This window comes from Phascolarctos cinereus, unplaced genomic scaffold, assembly GCF_003287225.1.
Source record: "Phascolarctos cinereus isolate Bilbo 61053 unplaced genomic scaffold, phaCin_HiC Scaffold_4;HRSCAF=312, whole genome shotgun sequence".
In the NCBI taxonomy this organism is placed as follows: Eukaryota; Metazoa; Chordata; class Mammalia; order Diprotodontia; family Phascolarctidae; genus Phascolarctos; species Phascolarctos cinereus.
The window spans coordinates 254,003,708-254,027,202 of NW_027555847.1; the positions used below are offsets into that span (position 1 = coordinate 254,003,708).

The window sequence follows — 23,495 nt, forward strand, 5'->3', positions numbered from 1 at the left end:
CAATTACTTGAGTTGTACACTCTTTGTTAAAGTAAGGTTCTGCTTCCAGTGTGGAAAATGTACTGTTCCAAGCCTTGGGGGTTTTGTGCAGCTATTTTCAGAGATACTTCTAGGGACCTGTAAATTATCAGTTCTTCCAAGGTGCTGTGATCAAGGGTGAGGTGTTTACTCCTTTCCTGACAAGTATGCGTAAAGAAAGAGAATCCTGCACCAGCAGAGAGATCCCTGCAATCCCTCTCTGGTCAGTCACTCAATTCCCGCCTTGGTCTGTGGGCTGGAAGCAGCCGCTGCCCTGGGGCTGGAACTGTGCTTTTTCTCTCACCGCAGACACAGACTTTTCCTTTTTTTTTTTTTTTTAAATTTTTAAATTTTTATTTTTTTAATTTTTTTTCCATATGCTTTTGAGTTGAAAATTTTTCTCCCTTTTTCTCCCCCCCACCCTCCCCAAGACGGCGCACAAGCTGATATAGGCTTTACATTTACATACCCATTAAACATATTTTCACATTAGTGAAGTTGTAAGTAAAAATTAAAACCAATAGGAGGAACCATCATAAAGGTGAAACAAAACTCAGCAGAAGGCAAAAATAAGTGAGAGCGATTCGACTTCCATAGTTCTTTCTTTGGATATGGACAGCATTTTCCATCCCAAGGCCTCTGGAGATGTCTTAGATCCTCATAATGCTGAGAAGGGTTCAGTTTAACATTCTTAGTCATTGCATAACGTGGCTGCTAGTGTGTACAAAGGCCTCTTGGTTCTGCTCACTTCACTCAGCATCAGACCATATAAGTCTTTCCAGGTTTTTCTGAAGTCAGCCTGTTCATCATTTCTTATAGCACAATAGTATTCCATTACATTCATATACCACAACTTGCTCAGCCATTCCACAATTGATGGGCATCCTCTCAATTTCCAATTCTTTGCCACCACAAAAAGACCTGCTATGAATATTTTTGTACATGTGAGTCCTTTTCCCATTTGTTTTATCTCTTTGGGATATAGTCCTAGAAGTGCTATTGCTGGATCAAAGCGTATGCACATTTTTGTAGCCCTTTGGGCATCGTTCCAAATTGTTCTCCAAAGTGGTTGGATTATTTCACAACTCTACCAACAATGTATTAGCGTTCCAATTTTCCCACATCCTCTCCAACATTTATCATTTTCCTGTTTTGTCATGTTGGCCAATCTGATAGATGTGATGTGGTACCTCAGAGTTGTTTTGATTTGCATTTCTCTAATCAATAACGATTTAGAGCATTTTTTAATGTGACTATAGATGGCTTTAATTTCTTCATCTGAGAACTGTGTTCATATCCTTTGACCATTTATCAATTGGGGAATGGCTTGTGTTCTTATAAATTTGTCTTAATTCTCTATATATTTTAGAAATGAGGCCTTTATCAGAAAGACTGGTTGTAAAAATTCTTTCCCAATTTTCTACCTTCCTTCTAATTTTAGTTGCATTGGCTTTGTTTGTGCAAAAACTTTTAAATTTAATGTAATCAAAATGATCCATTTTGCTTTTCATAATGTTCTCTGTCTCCTGTTTGGTCATGAATTCTTCTGTTCTCCATAGATCTGATAGGTAAACTATTCCTCGTTCTCGCAGTTTACTTATGGTATCAGCCTTTATATCTAAGTCATGAACCCATTTTGACTTTATTTTGGTATATGGTGTGAGATTTGGGTCTATGCCTAGTTTCTGCCATACTCTTTTCCAGTTTTCCCAGAAGTTTTTTTCAAAGAGTGGGTTCTTATCCTAGAAGCTGGGGTCTTTGGGTTTATCAAATAATAGATTACTATATTCATTGACTGCTGTGTTTTGCATATTTAACCTATTCCACTGATCCACCTCCCTATTTCTTAGCCAGTACCAAGCAGTTTTGATGATTGCTGCCTTATAATACAATTTAAGATCTGGAATTGCTAGGCCACCTTCCCCTGCATTTCTTTTCATTAGTTCCTTAGATATTCTGGACCTTTTGTTTTTCCAAATGAATCTTATTATTTTTTCTAACTCTATAAAATAATTTTTTGGTAGTTTGATTGGTATGGCACTGAATAAGTAAATTAGCTTAGGTAGGATTGTCATTTTTATTATATTAGCTCGGCCTACCCATGAGCAACTGATGTTTTTCCAGTTATTTAGATCTGATTTTATTTATGTGAAAAGTGTTTTGTAATTGTGTTCATAGAGTTCCTGGGTTTGTTTCAGGAGGTAGACTCCTAAATATTTTATAATGTCTACAGTAAGTTTAAATGGGATTTCTCTTTCTATCTCTTGCTGTTGGGCTTTGTTGGTAATATATAGAAATGGTGATGATTTATGTGGGTTTATTTTATAGGCTGCAACTTTGCTAAAGTTGTTTATTATTTCAAGTAGTTTTTTACTTGATTCTCTAAGTATATCATGTCATCTGCAAAGAGTGATAGCTTTGTTTCTTCTTTGCCTATTCTAATGCCTTCAATTTCTTTTTCTTTTCTTATTGCTAAAGCTAAGGTTTCCAGTACAATATTGAATAACCGTGGTGATAATGCACATCCATGTTTCACCCCTGATCTTATTGGAAATGCTTCTAGCCTGTCCCCATTACATATAATACTTGCTGAAGGTTTAGGATATATGTTATTTATTATTTTAAGGAAGAAGACACAGACTTTTCCCACTGACCTTCTAAGTTGTCTTTGGTGTTTGTGGGTTGAGAAGTCTGGAAATCACCACAGCTACCTGCAATTCAGTCCTCTGTTGCCTTCTCCAGGTTCACTGAGGCCTGCCTTGCCTGAGCACGCATGCTGACCTGTGCTCCTCTTTGGGCTCGGCATGGTATACCTTTTGGATCAACCATCTGGGCTGTCTTGGGCTGTAAATTTGTTTCACTTTGTCTTTCTGTGGGTTCTGCTGCTTTAGAATTTGTTTAGAGCCATTTTTTATAGGTATTTGTCAGATTGATTTTTCAAAAAAATTTTGTAATCACTGAATGGGTGTTGCCTTAGTCCAACTGAGACCTGCGAAAGAGCTTAATTTAAAAAGACCACTGCAACTGGGGCCATCTCTACTCATCCTGACTGTATCTGGCCACTAGACCCAGATAGGTCTCGAGGAAAAAGTGAGGCTGGTGACCTTGCACAGCCCTCCCTCACTTAAATCCAGTTGATTTGCAAGTCATGGCATCACCTTCCTGATGTCATGGTCCTCTTCGAGAATGAAGGACAAACAACAACATTGAGGTTTATGTTATTAAAGTACACATATGGTGGCTCCATTACCCATTTATTTAAAAAAAAGTTTGTTATAGAAAATTTTCAAGTTAGTTTCTATTTCTACTGTCATCACTGTATTTAAGTTTCATCCTTAAATATCTTAGGATGATTTGTTTTAATTGGATCTTCCCCCAATCTTACAATAAATCTGTTTTGTACTCCACCACTTCTGATTTTTTTTGAGGTTATATTACTTAGAATCTTCCACTATCTTCCTCCATAAGGTTTCATGAATAAGCTTATGCCTAAGGCTTTGTTGTTGATGCTTGCTATAAACAAACACAATTTCTAGTCTTTTTTTCCCCTTCTTATGGCAATTAATCTACTCTCCTGGAAAATGGTTATAGTCCAGTTTTAATCTATGTCTATGTCTGTTCTTTTATCCACTTCCCTTTTTTTTTTTTGCATCAACAGCTTTTTAAAATAGGCCACCTTAGAGTTGTCTCAAGTAGTATGTCTCATATGTTCTCATTTTTATCCTTTCTTTTAATTTGGTATTGATTTTCATTTGCACAAGTCATTGGTCTGTTCATAGACAGTTTATTTAGAAACTAGTGGGTACAATTAAAATATAATTAGTTTTATTTTTATAATATTATTTGGTGCTGTCTAAATCTACCTCATACTGTCTTCTTGAGGAACAATTTATATTTAAACTTGAATCTTCTTTATAGGCTCTGGAGTCTGGAATCCATTTATTAAGGGGATTTGTTCTGTGAAGTTTGGATTCAGTCAAAGGGCAGCACTTGAGGACCTAGAGGACCACATGTGGCCTTAAAGCCACAAGTTCACCACCCCTGTTCCAGACTCTCTTATTTCTTAACCCTGAGTCATCTTCAGCTATGCCCACTTTTGTACTAAAGCCACAGAGTATCAAGGTCTGTGTTTATTTAATTCAAAGGGATCTTATGTAGTTATTCTTTGGGTTTTTTCTATCTTTTTATTCTTTGAAATAGATGTTGGTACATGAGCAATGAGTACTTTCTTAGTGGTCTTTCTTATAAATGCTTATTATAAACAGTGAAATATGATATGATGAGTACTGTGCTGGTAAATGTTTAACAACTGGCTCACCAGGGAGATATGTATGGATAACACACTTTTAAGTTCAATATGTATTATTAGTATTTATTCCATCATTTTCTTAAAGTCTTTCAATCAATAAAATAATAAATCAAGCCCTTATTTGTAATGTTTTTGCATGTTTCCAAAGTATAAATGCTCACTTTAACAACTGCCTCTTGTAAGCCTTAGCATACACCCAAATATGACTAAGTGTCCCATGAAATAATAGTCCTTGTTTCCTTTGCACTACATAATCAGCTCTTTTTTCTCTTCTCCAAGTAAGACCTGTGAGGATTTCTTTTATATAGCTGTAACTTTCTTTTGTCTTTTGATTTAATTTGCTATAGGAATGCAAAGGTGGATATGATTTAATTCCTCCTGTATTAGATTCCTTTGCTGGTTAATAAATGTAGATCTTACATTTAGAATACTAATTTTTAAGGTTTCTTTTTTTGTGTATGGTTTAGTTCTATGTAATTCCTAGTCTTCCTGACCACTTTTTATTACTATGCTAGCTGTGTAGCAGAGTGTGTAAGTTAACTACGTAACTTTGTAACTGTGTAAGTTAAAGGGTACCTCTCAGAAAGTAGAATGATCTTATATTTTTATTTGTCCTGGCCAAGAATTCATCACCAAGTGTCTGACCTTATGCTGAAATTGATAACTTTTTAAAAATTATATTTATGTCACATGATGCGTAGGTGGTACTGTGGAACAAAACTGGCTGGCTATTCATTCTTTTACTCTTTTTCACAATGTTGTTGTTGCTTGTCCTTCATTTTCAAATGACAGAACAAGGTTGGGGTAAAGTAGTGGATGATAGATGATGTCTTAACTTGTGTGTGAATTGGATTTAAGTGAGACAGAGTTGTGCAAAGTTGTTAGTCTCTCTCTTCCAGAGTGTTCAAAGTCCAGTGTCAGGATGAAAGTCAAGATGACTGGTGATGGCCCAGGAGTCAGTGGATGATCTTGGTATCTTTGATGTTTGACTAAGCCCTAAAGCACTCCACAGAGCCTGTTTCAGAAGCCTTCATAGCTATTGGAACAAATTGTTCTCATCCACCCATTTTGCTAGGAAAAGTCTTGACATGCTTGGGGTAGACACCCCCTTAACTCATTGAGGGGTGTGGGGCCTGTAGATTACCTAGTTTACCCTGTTTGCCAAGACAGTTTTCCAGGGTGTGGCCTCTGCACGTGCTACAGCTTCTTAGAACCACAATAGGAAAAAGGGGAGGAACTAAATCCTTCCTGGACATGTCTTTCTTCTCCAAAAGGGCCTTCCAGGGGTATAATCTTTCTTTTTGTCTCCTCCTCTATCCTATCTCTTCCTCTTCACATTCAAGGCTGGAGTTTTTAGTAAGTTACCTATGTTCAGAGAGACTAAGCCTGGAGAAAGTGAATCACTCTTTGTGAGTTTAAGGAGTTTAGTTAAGACAAAAAGTTATTAAAATTGTGGATCTCAGAAACCCCAGTTAAGAAAATTCCTAACATTTGAACACTGATTTAGATCTTTGTCCTATTTATATTTCTGTGTATTTTCCAGCTAGCAATTGGCTTCCACCATTTTCACTTACTCAGCAAGGAATAAATATATGCAGACATGCAATACACATCTGTCATGATTGTTCATGGATTTTTATGTAAATGGAGAGCACTTTCGACGGCACAAATCCAATCAAAAGTTATGACAAAATTAAATAACCTAAGAGTAAAATTCCTGCCAATTTTATTCAGAGATTTGAAAAACCAAAAACAGAGGAAAGAGAGAGTTGAAACATGTCACTAATTGTAGCAGCTTTTCAGGAAGAAAAGGTTCAGCCACACTTCTATGGATGATTCCTCCAACAGACAGAGTGGCAAACAGGGGAATCTTCAGCTTCATCAACACCCACAGTCTCCAAACCAAATGTCTTCTTCAAAGCAGCTCCATTGTAGATTCACTGGCTCCAGCTGTCTTCTGACTCACTGCTCCAACTTCCTTTATTCTGCTGCAGAGTGGTTTCAAAGATCCTGCTGAGACTAATGACCCCTGTCAAAGATTGATATAGCTATAATTCCTCCCAGGGCTAGGAAGAAGACAAATCTTAGAATTCTTAATGAGGCCTCAAGCCCTTACTCCACCTGAGGGGCAACCACTCTAAGCTCTGTTTACATTTATTTAATATTAATCAAAACAGCCTGCCACATAACGATCTTATTGGTGTTACATTATTAGAAGAACAGAAAACAAATAGTAATATATTTCCCAATTTTCTGTGACTATGTTGGGAATTTTACTTATACCAATTAGGCCTGTGCCTATATAATTCTACTTATACTAGGTCATCAAGCAAAAGAATATGGATGAAATTTCAGTACAACAAAATCATTCATTTTTATCCACTATCAAAATCACCAATGTATGAATTTGATTTTCTAGTACCTTGTTTTTGAATGATTTTAGACAACTTACACGAATTATAGGCTGTGGGTCCCTGGTATTTTACTAATCATAGACTTCTCAAGTGGCCTGAGAATCAAGAGAAATTCTTACTGCCCATTATAAGTTCCAAGTTTCTTTCATAAACGTTGTCAACAATATGAAAAGAAGAATCAGGAAGAATAGATAAAGTTAAAAAGAGGCTGTGAGAGAAGGGAATAATCATCAGTGGCATCTTGTGTTATACCATCCTATAAGGAACAAAACAAATCTATCTACTGTTTGCCTGGATATACACAGGGCCATATGCAGATGCAAAAAGTCATGGAAACTTCTCTGTTATTTAAAGTAGATTTAAAGTATTTAAAGTGATTTAAAGTAGAATCCATGAAAGGAACACCAAAGTACCAATTAAGCAATTGTATTGACAAATATGAATCCAGATAGAATGCCTAAGTGATATAATAGAACACCTTAGTCTGAACAAAAGACTGGATCTAACCTTTTTTTAAAAAAAAATAACCCTATGTTAGCACAAAGATTCATAAAATCTGTTAGGTTACCAGGTTGCTCAAATGGTGCTGCAGTTCCAAGTAATCCTTGCTCTGTTGGCCTTGTAAAGTCAGCTATTACTACAGGTAGATTTGTAGTATGCTTCTTACTCCAACATCCTATTCTATGGAATGGTTTGGTAGCCTATAGCTTACTGGTATTTCTCCTGCTTAGTCATAGCTATAAAACAGTAAGAAATAAAAGCAGCTGGAAGGGTGACCTGTTAGGAAACTCTTTGATAACATTTTTTTTTAAATTGAAGAGCTATTTGAGGACTTTGTGTACTTTCTGTAAATTTACATATTCTGGTACTGAGAATTCTGTACTCATGCAAAGAAAGACCCAATTGTAATGGGAAAATGCAAGGGGACAGAATTAAGGTTAACTCTGGTTTCCTGCCTCTCATGCAATTATGTTTTTCCCTTTGCCATTGCTAATGTAATTTTTGCCCAGCATAATTGAGCATAAATTATGGGGCAAATGTGGGATAAACTGATATGGAATATAGGACTGTAATGAAGTAAAATTAGTATGAAGTTGTAATTACTGTATTTGGCTTTTTTATAAGCTTACTAGATGCCATTAAACTAATCAAATATTTTTTAGAGCAAATACAATGATGTATTAGCATTGAGATTATGAATAATGAATTTCTAAAAACTACTCTTGTGGAGAACAATTGTAAAGATAACCATTTTGAGGAGGAGAAAAACTAAATGAAAATAATTGTTCTCATTCTGAATACTAGTTTTGTTTCCATGTTTTTTTCCCCTCAAGATATTCACTGCAGGTGCAAGGAAATGACTTCAGATGTGAGGCATTAATCAATTTGGAATCCCCCCCCTCCATTTTCATTGTATGACCTATATGTTTCTAATATTAGATTTTTGTTTATTTTGTTTGAATTAGCAACAGACAAGTGAAGTTTCAAGCATAGAACAGGGGTTTCAACAAAAAGCAACCCTTAATTATTCTTCCTAATAGGGAGAATTCACTTAGTGTACTTTCAGCAAAATTTCTACAACAAAAGGAATGTAAAATCATAAATAGAAATGAACTTACAGATTTCACTTATTTATTAGAACTACTTTAGTCTGTTGATGGAAAGAGAATATGTAGACAATGAAGACTGCAGATTTTCATTTTTTCTAAATATCTGTTTTATAATCTAAACATCTATTCTGAGTTTTCCAAACCCTCTAGAGTTTGTTGCTGTACTCTAGCCCATAAAAGGTTAAACCTAGCCCATAAAATGATGTGCATGTTGACAGTCTTCTGAATACCTGATTCTGTCCTGATATTGAAGCTTCATAGAGAGCTTTATCAGAGAGTTTCATGCTTGTCTGTAGAGAATATGCTGAAGAGAAGCCTGGGAAGGCCTTCTTGAATGTCTCTTATGTGTCCTTAATAAAATATTAATCTCTAGATGTTAAAACAAGCAGCCTATGGACCACCTACAGCTCACATCGCTCCTGAATGTGACCTGAAACCAAATTAAAATGTAATGGGGAAATACTTAACAAAATAAATAAAAATGCAATAAAAACAGGTAATAATAGATTTTAAAATAAAGTCAATATGTGACCCACAAGGATCCTTATGTACATTTTAGTGGCCCCCATTCCTATTTGAGTTTGACATCATTGCTGTAGACCTTTCACAAAATCTGACTCCAATGCTTCATCATGAGGTAGAGATGACACTGAAGGGATAAGTGAAACCGGAAGAAAGTTATAGATAAATGAAAGGATGGCTCAAGGCTCTCCTTGAGCCAAAGAAAGGAGTTGGCAGGTGAGTTTTATAATATACCCAGACAATAAGAAATATTATCTCATAGGATATTTTGTCATCACATATTACAGTATTAATAAAAAACATTTTTTAAAAATCCCACCATCAAAATAATGGCAGTTTATACACCAATATTAGTTGCTGAGAATAAAGTGGTAGAGAAATTCTAGGAAAAACTAAATAAATAAATTGTTCCAAATGAAATCAGTATACACTGTGATAGCTGGTGATTTTAAAACAAAGGTGTTTTGAAATAGTGAGGATCAAAAGAAATATATGAGAATGCATGGTTCAGGAAAAAAGAATTTAAAAAGCCAAGGACTATAGATTATGCAAAGAGTATTACATTTGTATGTCATGAATATTTTCCTTCAAAAACAGAATTGATAGGCACTGGACATGGTGAATATCAAATCATATGATAAAAAACAGAATTAACCCTTAATCATATGTCTTTCTGATCATCTAAGATCAGAATTAGAAGAAAAGAAAAGAAGAAAGTATAATAATGAGGAAAAGATATGGCATAAAATTGAAATGGCTTGACACTGAATTATTTAAACAAATAATTTAAAATAAAAAATGGGAAATGGACAAAAGTTATGATATCAACAACAAAGACAATAATTTAATATGAAAATTTAAATAATGTTAATTCATTGCCACAACAAAGAGGCCAAAAGAGTCCGGAAAGTGCCTTAGTCAGCTAACAACACATTTGCCAAAAGCAGAGAAATGATTGTCAAAGGCCACATTGAGCTAGAATATTTTAAACTAATTTATAAAATTTTACAAAGAAAGATGATGAACAGGTATGAATAATATCATCTCAAAAAACAGAGATAAATAGTGGAGTGATAAAGCAGTTTAAAGAATGTTTGGTAAGATATCTAGGTAATCCCAGGAGCTTTCAAAGTTGAAAATGGAAGGACTACAAACAAAAGAAAAATAGAAAATATTTATAAAAACCATAACTTTTTTTTCATCAGTGACAGTGGAACCAATACACTTGGACCCTAACATTATAGTCCCAGATGTACTCATAGAGGAGGTAAGATTTGACACTAAAGAGAAAAAAGGAAAAATAACTGGGTTGGATCAAGAACTTATTGAGGAGATTCATGCTGGAGATGATACAATTGTAAGGGCAATGAGGGACCTTTGAGAAAATCTGAAAAAGAGAAAGGTACCAAAGATATGGAAAAATTCTTAGAACTTATTAATATTAAAAAAAGGTGATTACAGTAATACCAATAACTATCAGCCTATGTTCTCCCATCTTTATAAAACCTTATAAAAGACATCTATATGTGAATCAACGATATTCTTAATTAGTATATCAGAAACAAAAATACTTTTGCAAGTGATATTCATTGATAGAACTCTTATGTTCACTGCCTATATGACTTAGGACAAGTCATTTAACTTCTGTAGGCCACATATTCCTCATCAGTAAACGAGGGATTGGATAAGAGGGCCTCTGAGGCCCCTTCTAACTATAGATCTATAATCCTATGAACCACATCTTTACCATTTTACTGTAACTGAAATATATAAAGAATACAAGATCTCATTGTGCTTATTACTTGTTGATGATGAAAAGGCATTTCATTTGGTAAGAAAAAGAAAGAAAAAAAATCACTGTAGAGACTTTTACAATAAGATGTCTACCATTCATGCGTCAATTTCATTCAATAGTCCTTGGAAGATAAAACAATAAAAATGCCCCTGTTTAATGACCTAATAGTAAACATTGGTTGAGGCATGAAACAGGGAAATATTTGCCACTGTGATGTAGGATATTCAGCATGGAGTTCAGGTTGAAGAAATATTATGCTCTGTAGATGTGAGGTCCCCCAGTATACAGGTAACATGCTGATTGCATTAAGTCCCAGAAGATAATAGAGGAGACCTGAAACAACTCAAAGGAATTTGACCTATCCACAGAAGAAAGACAAAATGGATGAAGAATGTCTATTGCCCACTTGCATTTGGATGGATACCTTGTAGAGCTTGTCCTTGTGTCTGGGACAGACAGTACAGATGGACAACAAACAAAGCCCGGAGTTTAACAGGATAAGGAAAGCAATTTGTTAAATTGCAGAATTCTTTTAATGACCCTAAATTTTCCTTGAAAGAAAAGGTTCATCTTAGTACATTAACCTTTTACTGTTTTTGTTATATGGCGTACAACTGCCACCAATGAGCTAAAAGATAACTACCACATGGGGGGGCAATAAAGAAGAATGTTGAAGATGGAAGCAGCTTATAGCATCTAACCAGCAAGGAACTCAAAAGAAGGATAAGAGCAAGGGATCTTGTGAAGGAATTTATGATAAAAAGAAAAGATGGCCTGGTCACATGGCAAGAATAAGAGCTAACACGGTAACAGCCAGCCAGAATCTTCTACTGGTACCTGGGATTGGGATCAGATCATTGAAGGGAACTCCTGAACTGAGAAGAACATTGATTTTCTCCTTTCACTTTAATACCACATTCAATAAATGATCAATTAGGACCACCAAAGATGACTTGTGTGAGGGGAAACAGTAGAATTCAACTCTGTCACTTTACTCTAGTAATGACTGAGGAGGAGCACCAGAGGATGTGGTAATTGATGAATATCACAAGAAAATAACTATATAAAAATGGAGAAAGAAATAGAATAGCATATATCACTAGAATCTCACTTTCATCTAAACTGGACAAAGAAAGGTAGAACACAGACAAAAACACACACGTTCAAGAATTATCTATTGAGCTGTATTCAACTGAAGAGAGAAACAAAAAGGAACTGAAAGAAGTGAGAGGAGGGAAGAAAGGGGAAGGTAGATTCAGGGAAGGATCAGCCAAACAAACTCCAACCTCACAAAGGAGGGTTTAAAAGGAAAGAAAAAAAGGGTAAAAAATTGTGATCTGAGTCATGGCAAGGGGAAGAGAAGAAAGGCAGAGGAACAGAAGTGGATTGCACCACATATAAATTACTAGACATTCTCCCTATCTCTTACCAACCTTTTCTTCTTGGTAAAGAGGAAAAAAGGTATTAAAAGGAAAAGATGAAGGGAACACACAATTAATTAACAGTTATAACCACTAATGTGAAAAGGATGAGCTCACTTATAAAAAACGCAGAATACAACAATATCTTGTTTACCAGAAACACACTTGAAACACAAGTTCTCACAGAGTTACAATAATGGACTGGAGCAAAAAAAAAAAAAGGCATAGCAATTATGACTTTAGACAAGGCAACAATAAAAACACACTTGATTAAAAGAAATATAGGGAAGCTACATTATGCTTAAAGGCAACATAAAATGAATTAATATGAATCCTTAACATATACATGCAACAAATGGCATAGCATCATGGTACTTAAAGGAAAAATTGATCAAATTGCAGGGAGAAATGTACAGCAAAACTGTAATAGTTGGAGATCTTGAAGTACCCATTTTCAGACATCAGTGAATATAGCAAAAAAAAAACCCAAAAACCAAACAAGAAATAAGTAAAGGATCTGAACAGATCTCTAGAAACATTAGGTACAATAGCTCTTTGATGATTACTGAATGGGAATAGAAGAGTATACATATTTTGTGCATGGTACCTTTACAAAAACTGGCAATGTATATTAGAACATAAAACCTTAAAAACAAATGCAGGAAACAGACATATTTAATACATCCTTTACTGACTACAATGCAATGAAATTACAGAAGAAAAGATTTAAACTTAAATGGAAGCTAAATGATTTAATATTAAAGAATTGTTGGTCAAAGAGTAAATCATTAAAAAATTAGAAAATCCATGAACTAAGTTGACAACGATGAGATAACATACCAAGTTTCCTCATCTATAAAATTGGACAGTAATAGCACTTACCCTACAGGGTTGAATTGAGGATAAAATAAGATGATGTATGTAAAGCACTCTGCAAACCTTAAAGCACATATAAATTTTAGCTATTATTATTAGCCTAAGTCTTTTAAAGAAAATGTGTATCTCTAAACACTTATGTGAATGAATGAATACATAAAGTATTTTTAAGTGCTTGCTATATGTAAAGCATTAAGGCAAGTTCTGGGGATACAAATGGAAAACTAAAACAGTCTCTCCTCTCAAGGAGCTCACATTCCTTGAAAAGAACACATATATATATGAAAATTTCAACTCCAAGTCAGATGGAAAGGATACATGGGCCTTTCCAATGATAAAGTCTTATCAGTTTCTGATTTTGAGCCATTTGACAATCAAGGACTTTGGTGGCAAAAACTTTCTTTTATGATTCTTTAATAGCTATGCCTGTAGCACTGGCAGAGGGAAAAGGAGGAAAGAAGCACTGAAAAGATCCTACAGCATAAATTTAAGCACAGAATCTCAAACTGAGATTTCAAAAAGGACTTCTCACACCCCTCCAGACATAAGGCCACTTCGTTGTGGGGATATTTTTTTCAATTTAGGTGATATTTCAGTGCTTGAATGATATTCACATTTATGGCCAAATCCTTTGATTTCATCCTCTGATGAAAATGGTGCCAAAAATGGTTTTTATTTTACTTTGATTATTAGATATAGGCTCATTAAGGCATGAATTCATGCCACCTGGTTTGCCTACTTCTGGGTGTTTCATTTTCACAAACAAACATTTATTAAGCACCAATTATGTGAAATGCAATATGCTAGTCACTGAGTGACAATGAACATTTTTTCTCTCAAAGGACAAAAAAATGGGGTGTTTAAGATTTCAGGGAGCTGTAATCTTCTCTGTTTTTACAGCACCCACATTTATCACATCTGTAATTTTTAGTCTGTATATATAACACAAGGTCGAGTGATAGGTAAGGTCAAAGTCTATTTAAATAGTATGAAAACTGTCAATTCTTCTGTTATCAAATTTGTATGAGTACACAGATAAGACCACCAATGAAGCTATTTACTTCCTCTAACTGGTCATTTTGCCATCACTTGAATGGACAGAAAATCAGAAGGCTTAATAATAATAATAGCACCCCTGAGTATACCTTAAATACTCTCCATGGTTGGTATTTTAGAGTTGTTTTAAAATATTTTTCAAAAAAAACCCATAATATTTTTAGGCTTTCAGTTCTTTCAACAGCTATTATCAACACTTAGCCTCTAGATTCCGGGCAAGAATCCCATTCCTGGTTCTGCCAGTTATTCACCTTGACACTTCAGACATATTACCTCTCTGTTTCCTTATTTAGAACATGGCACTAATAATTTGTAACCTCTAACCTACTAGTCATTGGGATGTACCAAGAATCACTAGGTAAACACTATTAATAAGAATGAAAACCAGATTCTGATTGGGTCCTAAATTACTTCCTGATAGTAATTCAATCACCATATTACACATGTTTACCTGTTTAGGTCCTTGTCCTGAATAACTGTCTTGTAAGAGGAGTTTTTATGCACTCAAAAAAAGCTCCAAGGCTGGAATGCACTTGGTTTCCCTCAACTCCATCTGACAACATCTTTCTCTTTTTTTAAAAGGTCAGATCTGGTGCAATGGAATCTTCACCCTTTGGTGAAAATATTCTCTCCCTTCTGAAGTTATACTAGAGCATTTTGTATGGACTTCTCTTTTGCCCTAGTATACTCTGCCTATTAGTATGCTTGTCTGGGTACATGTCCTATCTTTTCCTAATAGACTATAAGCTCTCATGAAGGCCAACTCAGTGATTGGAGAGTGCATGCCTGGAACCTCTCTATCAAGAGAAATCCTGTCTTCCTTGCTCACTCTCCATTACTGGCTTATTCTGCAACCTGGCCCACCTTCACACTAGCCACCTGACCCCTTATGGCCCCAACTTAACTCATTCCTCAGTGATAAACACTCTCCTGCCTCACCATAACTGCCCAATACCAATAATCCCCAGCTGTTATGTACAAATCCCATTCCTCTTTACCTGCTGCCTATTTCCTTGTTCCCATCCCCCTCAACCTCACCTCCCCAGTGTCCCACTAAATATCTCTCTGCCTGCATAGGTCAAGATAATATAATAAACACACATTAAACAATTGAAGTACTACCTCAAATCCATCAGATTGGCAAAGTTAACAAAAAAGGAAAATAACAAGTACTGGAGGGGCTATAGGAATATAGGTATATTAATGAATTATTGATGAAGTTGTGAACTGATCTAGCCATTCTACAAAGAAAATTAGGAATTATGCTCCAAAAAACTACTAAACTGTACATACCCTTTGATCCAGCAATACTCCTGTTAGGTTGATACTCTAAAGAGAGCAAAGAAGGAGGTAAAAGATCCATGTGTATAAAATTATTTCAAGTCACTCTTTTTGTGATAGCAAAGAAGTAAAAACTGAGGGGGTGCCCAACAGTTGGGGAATGGATGAACAAGTTAGTATATATGAATAGTGTGTGTGTGCATATATATATATATACACGTATATACATATATATATATATATACACACACACATATGTGTGTGTGTGTGTGTGTGTGTGTGTGTGAGATTGAATATTGTTGTGTTGTAAGGAACGTAAGGGGATGGTTTCAGAGAAACCTGGCAGGACATATGAAATGATGCAGAGTGAAATGAGGCGAAAAAAATTTATAAAATAGCAATATTGTAAAGACAAACACTGTTGAAAGAGCTAGGAACTGATTATGATAGAGAGGTAGTGGACTCAGCGCTAATTGAGACGTGGTGAGGTTTTTTGGACATGTTCCGTATTGGAATTTCTTTTGCTTGATTCTACATGTTTGTAATAGGAGTTTTGTTTAGTTTGCTTTCTCAGTTGGGGGAAGGAGGAGAGCAAGAATAAAGATCTTCAGAAAAAATTGAATTTTAAAAATTAATTTTAAAAAATATTTATTGGGGGGAAATGTTTATTGGAATGCCTGTTTCATAAGAATCAAAGATGCTTTCTTCTTAAATCTTTTCCTTTCTCACTTCTTCCATTTTATTGTACTCCTTCAGACCTGTTTCCTTTTATGATGATGCAGCTTCCCTGGCCACCCTTTCTAGAACTGGTTGCACTTTCACTCATACCCGACACCACTCACTAGTTGTGATGGGGGATAGGGAGGGGGTTTAAAATACTCCTTAATCCCTGTTGCCACTCCTAGATTCTCCCTCTACCACCATATTCTTTGAGGTTTATTCAGTCCATATTTATTACTCAAACAAGATTCTGGTAGCTATTATACCAACCTCCAGGATAGTCTCCTTTCTTCCTCATTGAGTCCAATGCCTAATTCAGTCTTTCTCTCCTCCCCAACTACTGCCCTCATGCTAGGGACCTTCAACATACATATTCATACTCCCATAAATATCTTAACCTCCCACTTTATCAACTTACTCATTTCCCATGACCCATTCTTCCACCCTACCTCAGTTACATAGAGAGATGGTCATACCCTTGATCTTGCCTACAGTGTTCCACTTCCATGTTCAATAACTCTTAAATTCCCTCAGAAGAGATCATAGTCTTTTATCATGCCATCTTTTCCACTGTCTTTCAATCTCTAACCCTGTTCTTTGTCCTCACCATGACCTCTGCCCCTTAGTTCTTTTCCTGGTCATTATTCCTTCATAGGCTATACTCTCTTCCATTCCCCATCTCGACCCCTGCTTAACCAATTCAACTTTGTATTATCCTTGTCTCTCCAGTGCCTTGCCCCCTTATCCTGTCACCAGTCTTGCTCTGCCAAGCCCAACATTGGGTCACTCTCATACCACAGCTTCCTTGGATCCTATTCACACATTACTGAATGAAGCTAGGGAAAAAAATAGTTTTAAGATAGGAACTATTTTTGCCTTTCTTTGTATCCATAGTGCATGACACATAGTAGGTACTTAATAAATGCTTTTTGACGTGGTGACTTGAGGGCAGGAAATGTTTTTCATCCTCTGTTTAGGATAGGGTTTTGTGCATAGCTGGGACTTAGGAAGTATTTATTGAATTGAATTGACATGAGTTCAGTGCCTCACACATATTACTCACTGATCGCCACTGCTTTTTGGTAAGTAGTTCAATTCAGCCAACAAATCTCTGTTAAAACTTTTAACAAAATACAATACTCTTTCTTTATTAAAAACACTAGAAAGCATACAAATAAATGGAGCTTTCCTTAAAATGACAAGTAGTATCTCTCTAAAACCATCAGCAATCATTATCTATAATGGAGATAAGGTAGAAGCCTTTCCAGTAAGATCAGGGTGAAGCAAGAATGCCATTATCACTACTATTATTCATTATTATTCTAGAAATGCTAGTTATAGCAATAAGAAAAGGAAAACAAATTGAAGGATTTAGAATAGGCAATGAGGGAAAAAAAACTAATTCTTTGCAGATGATTTCATGGTATTCTTAAAGAATCAACTAAAAAACTAGTTGAATAATACTTTCAGCAAAGCTATAGGATATAAAATAAACCCACATAAATCATTAGCATTTCTATAGATTACCAACAAAATCCAATAGAAAGAGTTAGAAAAAGAAATTCCATTTAAAATAACTATAGACAATGTAAAATGCTTGGGAGTCTACCTGCCAAGACAAACCCAGAAACTATATGAACACAATTCACAATGAGAAAACACTTCACACAAATAAAGTCAGATCTAAACAGCTGGAGATATATTAATTGTTCATGGGTAGGCCAAACCAATATAATAAAGATAAGAGTTCTACCTAAATTAATTTACTTATTCAGTGCCATACCAATCAAATTACCAAAAAATTATTTTATAGAGCTAGAAAAAATAATAACAAAATTCATCAGGAAGAACAAAAGTTCAAGGATATCAAGGGAATTATTTTTATCATTACATCAAAGTCAATTTATATCCACCCCCTCTATGTATACCCCTTTAAAATGATGTAATAACAACATAGTCCTCAAGAGTTACAAGTGTCATCTTCCCTTATAGGGATGTAAACAGTTTGCCCGTATTAATAACATGGTGTTTTTTTCTGTCCCATTTACTTTTTTATGTCTCTCTTGAGTCTTTGAAGATGAAATTTTCTGTTGAGGTCTGGTCTTTTTATCAGGAAGGTTTGGAAGTCCCTTATTTTGTTGAACGTCTATCTCCTCCCCTAAATGATTATGCTCATTTTCACTGGGTAGTTGATCCTTGGCTATAATCCAAGCTCCTTTGCCTTACAGAATAGTGTATTCCACACCCTAAAATCTTTTAATGTAGAAGCTGCAAGGTCCTGTGTAATCCTGACTGTGGTTCAATGACATTTAAATTGTTTCTTTCTGTCTACTTGCAGTATTTTCTCTTTGACCTGGCAATTTTGGAATTTGGCTACTATACTCCTTGGTGTTTTCAATTTGGGATCTCTTTTGGGGATCAGTGGATTCTTTCTATGGCTATTTTACCCTCTGGCTCTAGGACTTCAGGGCCGTTTTCCTTGATGATTTCCTGAAAGATGCTGTCCAGGATCTTTTTTTCATCATGATTTTCAGGTAGACCAATAATTTTTAAATTATCTCCCCTGGATCTGTTTTCCAGGTCAGTTGTTTTACCAGTGAGGTATTTTACATTTTCTTCTATTTTTTCATTCTTTTGTTTCTGTTTGACTGATTCTTGCTCTCTCATAGAGTCATTAGCTTCCATTTGCCCAATTCTAATTTTTAACAAATTGTTTTCTTCTATTAGATTTTGTCCTCCTTTTCCACTGGGCCCATTTTATTTTTTAAGGAGTTCTTTTCCTCAGTGAGTTTTTGTGTCTCCTTTTCTGTTTGGCCAATTGCTTTTTAAGGAGTTGTTTTCTTCGGTGTACTTTTTTTCCATTTGGCCAACTGTATTTTTTAAGGACTTATTTTCTACAGTTAATTTTTTATCCTTCCTTTTCCAAGCTATTGACTCTCTCTTGCATACTTCTCATTTCTTTTCCCAATTTTTCTTCTACCTCTCTTATTTGACTTCTTGAGCTCTTTCAAGAAGGCATTGTGGGCTTCAGACCAGTTCATAATCCCTTTTGAGGTTCCAGGTGTGGGTTTGTTGACAGTGTTGTCCTCTTCAGAATTTCTGCCTTGATCTTCTCTCTTCCCATAATAAGAATCTATAGTATGTTTCTTTTTGCTCATGGTGTTTGCTTATTTCCTGGCCTTTAAAAAAAGTGAGCTCTCCTGCTGGGGACCAGAGGGCATTGACCCAAGCTACTTGTGCTGGGAGCCTGGGACCTAGTAACTAACCTTGTATGCTGGGGCCTCAACTGCTGGCAGTTGGAGGCTGTAGGGTTCTGGCAGCTTACCTGGTGTTGGGCTAGAATCAGCAACACTGGAACTCTAGGGGTAGGATTGGGTAGTCTGGCCCCTGGATGTTGCCTGTTCACCCAGGCCTTTTGTTTCCCTCCTTTTGCTTTCTTTGGCTCCTTTCAGATGGATGTTTTGCTGCTGTGGGATATTTCTCTGCCCGGGTCTGTTGGAGCACTTCTCAGAGTTTTGCTGAGTCACTGAAAGACCTGACTGCTGTAGAACACCGAGGCACGTGGTGATTTTACAAGCCAGTTTCCACTGGTTCCTCTGCCTGTCCTGAGGCACTTGGAGGTCCTGGTGTTGGTGTTTGCCTGCTCCACCACCTGGGGTTCAGGATCTCCCCCTAGTATGCTGAGGTGGGACTTTCAGCTAGCTTGCTGGGGTGCCTCCCATTCTGTACTGCTCCCCTCCCCCCAGGGCAAGAGGGGCCTTTCCCTTTAATCCCTCAAGCTACCTGGGCTACTGGACTGCTACACCCTGTCTTTCTTCTGGTTCAGCTGTTCCAGGATTTTTCCTGGGGAAATATTTTCTGGGCTTTAAGAGGTTAATAAGGGACCGTAAGAGGGACTTACTTCTTACTCTGCCTCTTGGCTTCTGTTTTTGTGGTAGCAAAGAAGTGGAAATTGAGAGGATGCCCATCAGTTGGGGAATGGCTGAACAAGTTGTGGTATATGAATGTAATGGAATACTATTGTGCTATAAGAAATGATGAGCAGGCAGACTTCAGAAAAACCTGGAAAGACTTATATGGACTGATGCTGAGTGAAGTGAGCAGAACCAGGAGAACGGTGTACACAGTAACAGCCACATTGTTCCATGACTAAAGTTGATAGACTTAGCCCTTCTCAACAATGCAAAGATCTAAGATGTTTCCAAAGGTCTCATCATGGAAAATGCTATCCACATCCAAAGAAAAGACTATGGAGTTTGAATGCAGATCAAAGCATCGTACTTGCTATTTTTTTCTTCTGTTTTGTTTTGTTTTCTGTTTCCTGTGGTTCCTCCTATTGCTTCTAATTCTTCCTTATAACATGACTAATGTGAAAATATGTTTAACAGGAATGTATACATATAGCCTATATCAGATTGTGTACCGTCTTGGGGAGGGAGGAGGAGAAAAATTTAAAACTCAAAAGCTTATGGAAGTGATTGTTGATAAATCAAAATAAATGAATAAAAAATGTTTTTAAAGAATTAAAACAAAAAAAAGAACATCATGGGAATCAATGGGGGAAACATGTTAAAGAAGCTAGTTTAGCAGTACCAGATCTCAAACTGTATTACAAAGCAGTAATCATCAAAACAATCTGGCATTGGCTAAGAAATAGAGTGATGGATCGGGGGAGTAAATTATGTACATATACACAGTAATAAATGACCATAGTAATGTAATGTTTAAGAAATTCAAAGATCCAAGGTTTGGGGGCAAAAAAATCACTATTTGACAAAAATGCTGGGAAAACTGGAAAACAGTTTGGCAGAAACTAGGTATAAACCAACATTTCACACTGTATAACAAAATAAGGTCAAAATGGGCACATAATTTAGACATAATGGGTGATATTATAAGCAAACCAAGGAAGCATAGAATATTTTACTGTCAGATATATGGATAAGGCAAGAATTTATGACCAAACAAGAAATAGGGAACATTATAGGATGTCATTCATTCATTCATTCATTCAGTGGATGATTTTGATTACATCAAATTAAAAAGGTTTTGCACAAACAAAATTAATGTAGCCAAAATTAGAAGGAAGGCAGCAAACTGGAGGAAAAAATTACAGCAAGTTTCTCTGATAGAGGCCTTATTTCTAAAACATATAAAGAACCATTAAAAAATTTATAAGAATATGAGTCATTCTCCAGTTGCTAAATGATCAGAGGATATGAACAGGCACTTTTCGGAAGAAGAAAACAAAGTTATCAAAAGTCACATGAAATAGTGCTCTAAATCATTATTGATCGGAGAAAGGCAAATTAAAACTCTTGGGTACTACCTCACACCTATCGGGATGGCTAATATCACAGAAAACGACAAATGTTGGAGGGGATATGGTAAAATAGGGACACTAATACATTGTTGTTGGAGTTTTGAACTGATCTAGTAATTTTGAAGAGCAATTTGCAACTATACCCAAAGGGCTATAAAACTCAGCAATACCACTACTAGGTCTGTAAAGCTTGCTATGGCATTAAAGATGCCACAGTCATCCACTGCATACTGGTCCATTGCCAGTCATCTTGAATTTTGTCCTCCACTGGACTTCAATGACTCAGGAAGAGATAGTGAGGCTGATGACTTTGCACAACTCTGCTTCACTTACATCCAATTCATGCACAAGTCAAGACATCACCCTTAATGTCATCGGTCCTCTTCAAAAACAGAAGAACAACAAGCCTAAAGAGATCAAAGAAATAGGAAAAGGATCTATATATACTAAAGTATTAATAGAGTTCTTTTTGTGATGGCAAAGGATTATAAATTGAAGGGATGCCTATCAATTGGGGAATGATTGAACAAGTTGTGGTATTTGATTGTGATGGCATACTATTGCAGAATTAGAAGTGATGAGCATGATGCTTTCAGAAAAACCTGGAAAGACTTACATGAAAGGATGCAAAGTGAAATGAGCAGAACCAGGAGAACTTTGTATACAGTAGCAGCAACATTATGAAATGATCAACTATCATAGACTTAGCTATTCTCAGCAATACAATGATGCAAGACAATTCCGAAGGACTTGTGATGAAAAATGCAATCTGACTCTAGAGAAAGAACTGATGGAGTCTAAATGCATACTTTAAAATTTTTATTTATTATTCTTGTTTTTGTTTTTTTGGGGTTTTTTGGTCTACATTTTTTGGCAACGTGGCTAATATGAAAATGTTTTGCCTGACTGAACGTGTATAATCTAGGAGGCAGCTAGATGGCTAGTGGATAGAGTGCTGGGCTTGGAGTTAGGAAGGCCTGAGTTCAAATCCAGCTTCAGATACTATTTATGCGACCCTGGGCCAAGCAGCTTAACCTCTGTTTGCCTTAATCCACGGGAGAAGGAAATGGCAAACCACTCCAGTATCTTTGCCAAGAAAACCCCATGGACAGTATGGTCCATGGAGTCACAAAATGCTGGATACCACTAAACATCACCATCACCACCATCACGTATATTCTATATAAAATCACTTGCTTTGTCAAGGATGGGGAAGGGAAGGTAGGGATGGAGAGAATGTGGAACTCAAAATTAAAAAAAAAAAGAATGCTAAAAAATTTTGTTTGCATGTAATTAAGAAAAAATAAAAATTAAATGTTAAAAAATAACATCTCTTAAAAATTATCACTCTGCTCTGTGTCCTCTACTATACTTAGCATTGTAGGAGATAAAAAAAGAAATATGTCTAGTTTCTACTCTCAAGGAATTTACAGTCTAATTATTGAGATGACTAAGATATACAAATAATTAGGTAACAATAAAATGTTAAATGTTACGTATTTTAAACTATAAATGCAATGGAATTTCAAATAACACAGAGATTGGTGTGGTCTGGAATAGATAGGAAAGGCTCTGTGGAGGAAATCAAAGGCTTGGATTAGTGCTTTCTGATTTAGAATGATTTTTTAAAAGATTTATCAGGTAGTTTTTTCCTATTTTTGCTTTAGTAAGAAAATCAGGAGTTTATTGATCTCATTAAGGCTGTCTCATAGGTGAAAAGTTGCTTTTTTTTTAACAGAAGTGCTTTTAAAGAATATCTGATTACCTTTTCTTAAAAATTATACTTGTCTCCATAAATTGAAGATGATAATAGTTTCATTCTGAATGAAATAGGGTGTTGGGCTAAGGTAAAGAATGAAACACCTTAAAATTTTTATTTGTAGTGGTTCTTGAAAAATTGCCTTCTTTAACTGGTTGAGTTGGAACACCAAGTAAGTGATTGTGTGGCTATACAGGGGGCTCCTTATCGGTTATTTATAGCTGCTAGTAAAGCTTTATCAAAAATGAATGTAGCTTCAGGATAATTTATTGATAGACATGTTTATGGGTTTGCTTTGTTTGTTCTTCAGGATTTTCTTAATATGCTGCTGGAAGATATTTCAGAAGAAAAACGGTAAGTAGAAATGAGGTGGGGATGGGAGCAGCTAGAA

At 35.8% G+C, this 23,495-nt stretch overlaps 1 protein-coding gene and 1 long non-coding RNA gene across 2 annotated transcripts in view; one reads left to right on the top strand and one right to left on the bottom strand.

Annotated features, from left to right (window-relative positions):
• AOPEP (aminopeptidase O (putative)) overlaps positions 1-23,495 on the top strand; it is a 498,190-nt gene that overhangs the window by 295,412 nt on the left and 179,283 nt on the right. Inside the window, 1 exon segment of the mRNA XM_020971658.2 lies at positions 23,415-23,458. Within this exon segment, the coding sequence (XP_020827317.1) occupies positions 23,415-23,458 (44 nt within the window).
• LOC144456663 (uncharacterized) lies at positions 6,037-7,910 on the bottom strand. The gene is made up of 2 exons (XR_013485676.1): positions 7,310-7,910; positions 6,037-6,356 (listed from the first exon to the last, which is right to left on the bottom strand). It is a non-coding gene; the product is annotated as an uncharacterized LOC144456663 (long non-coding RNA).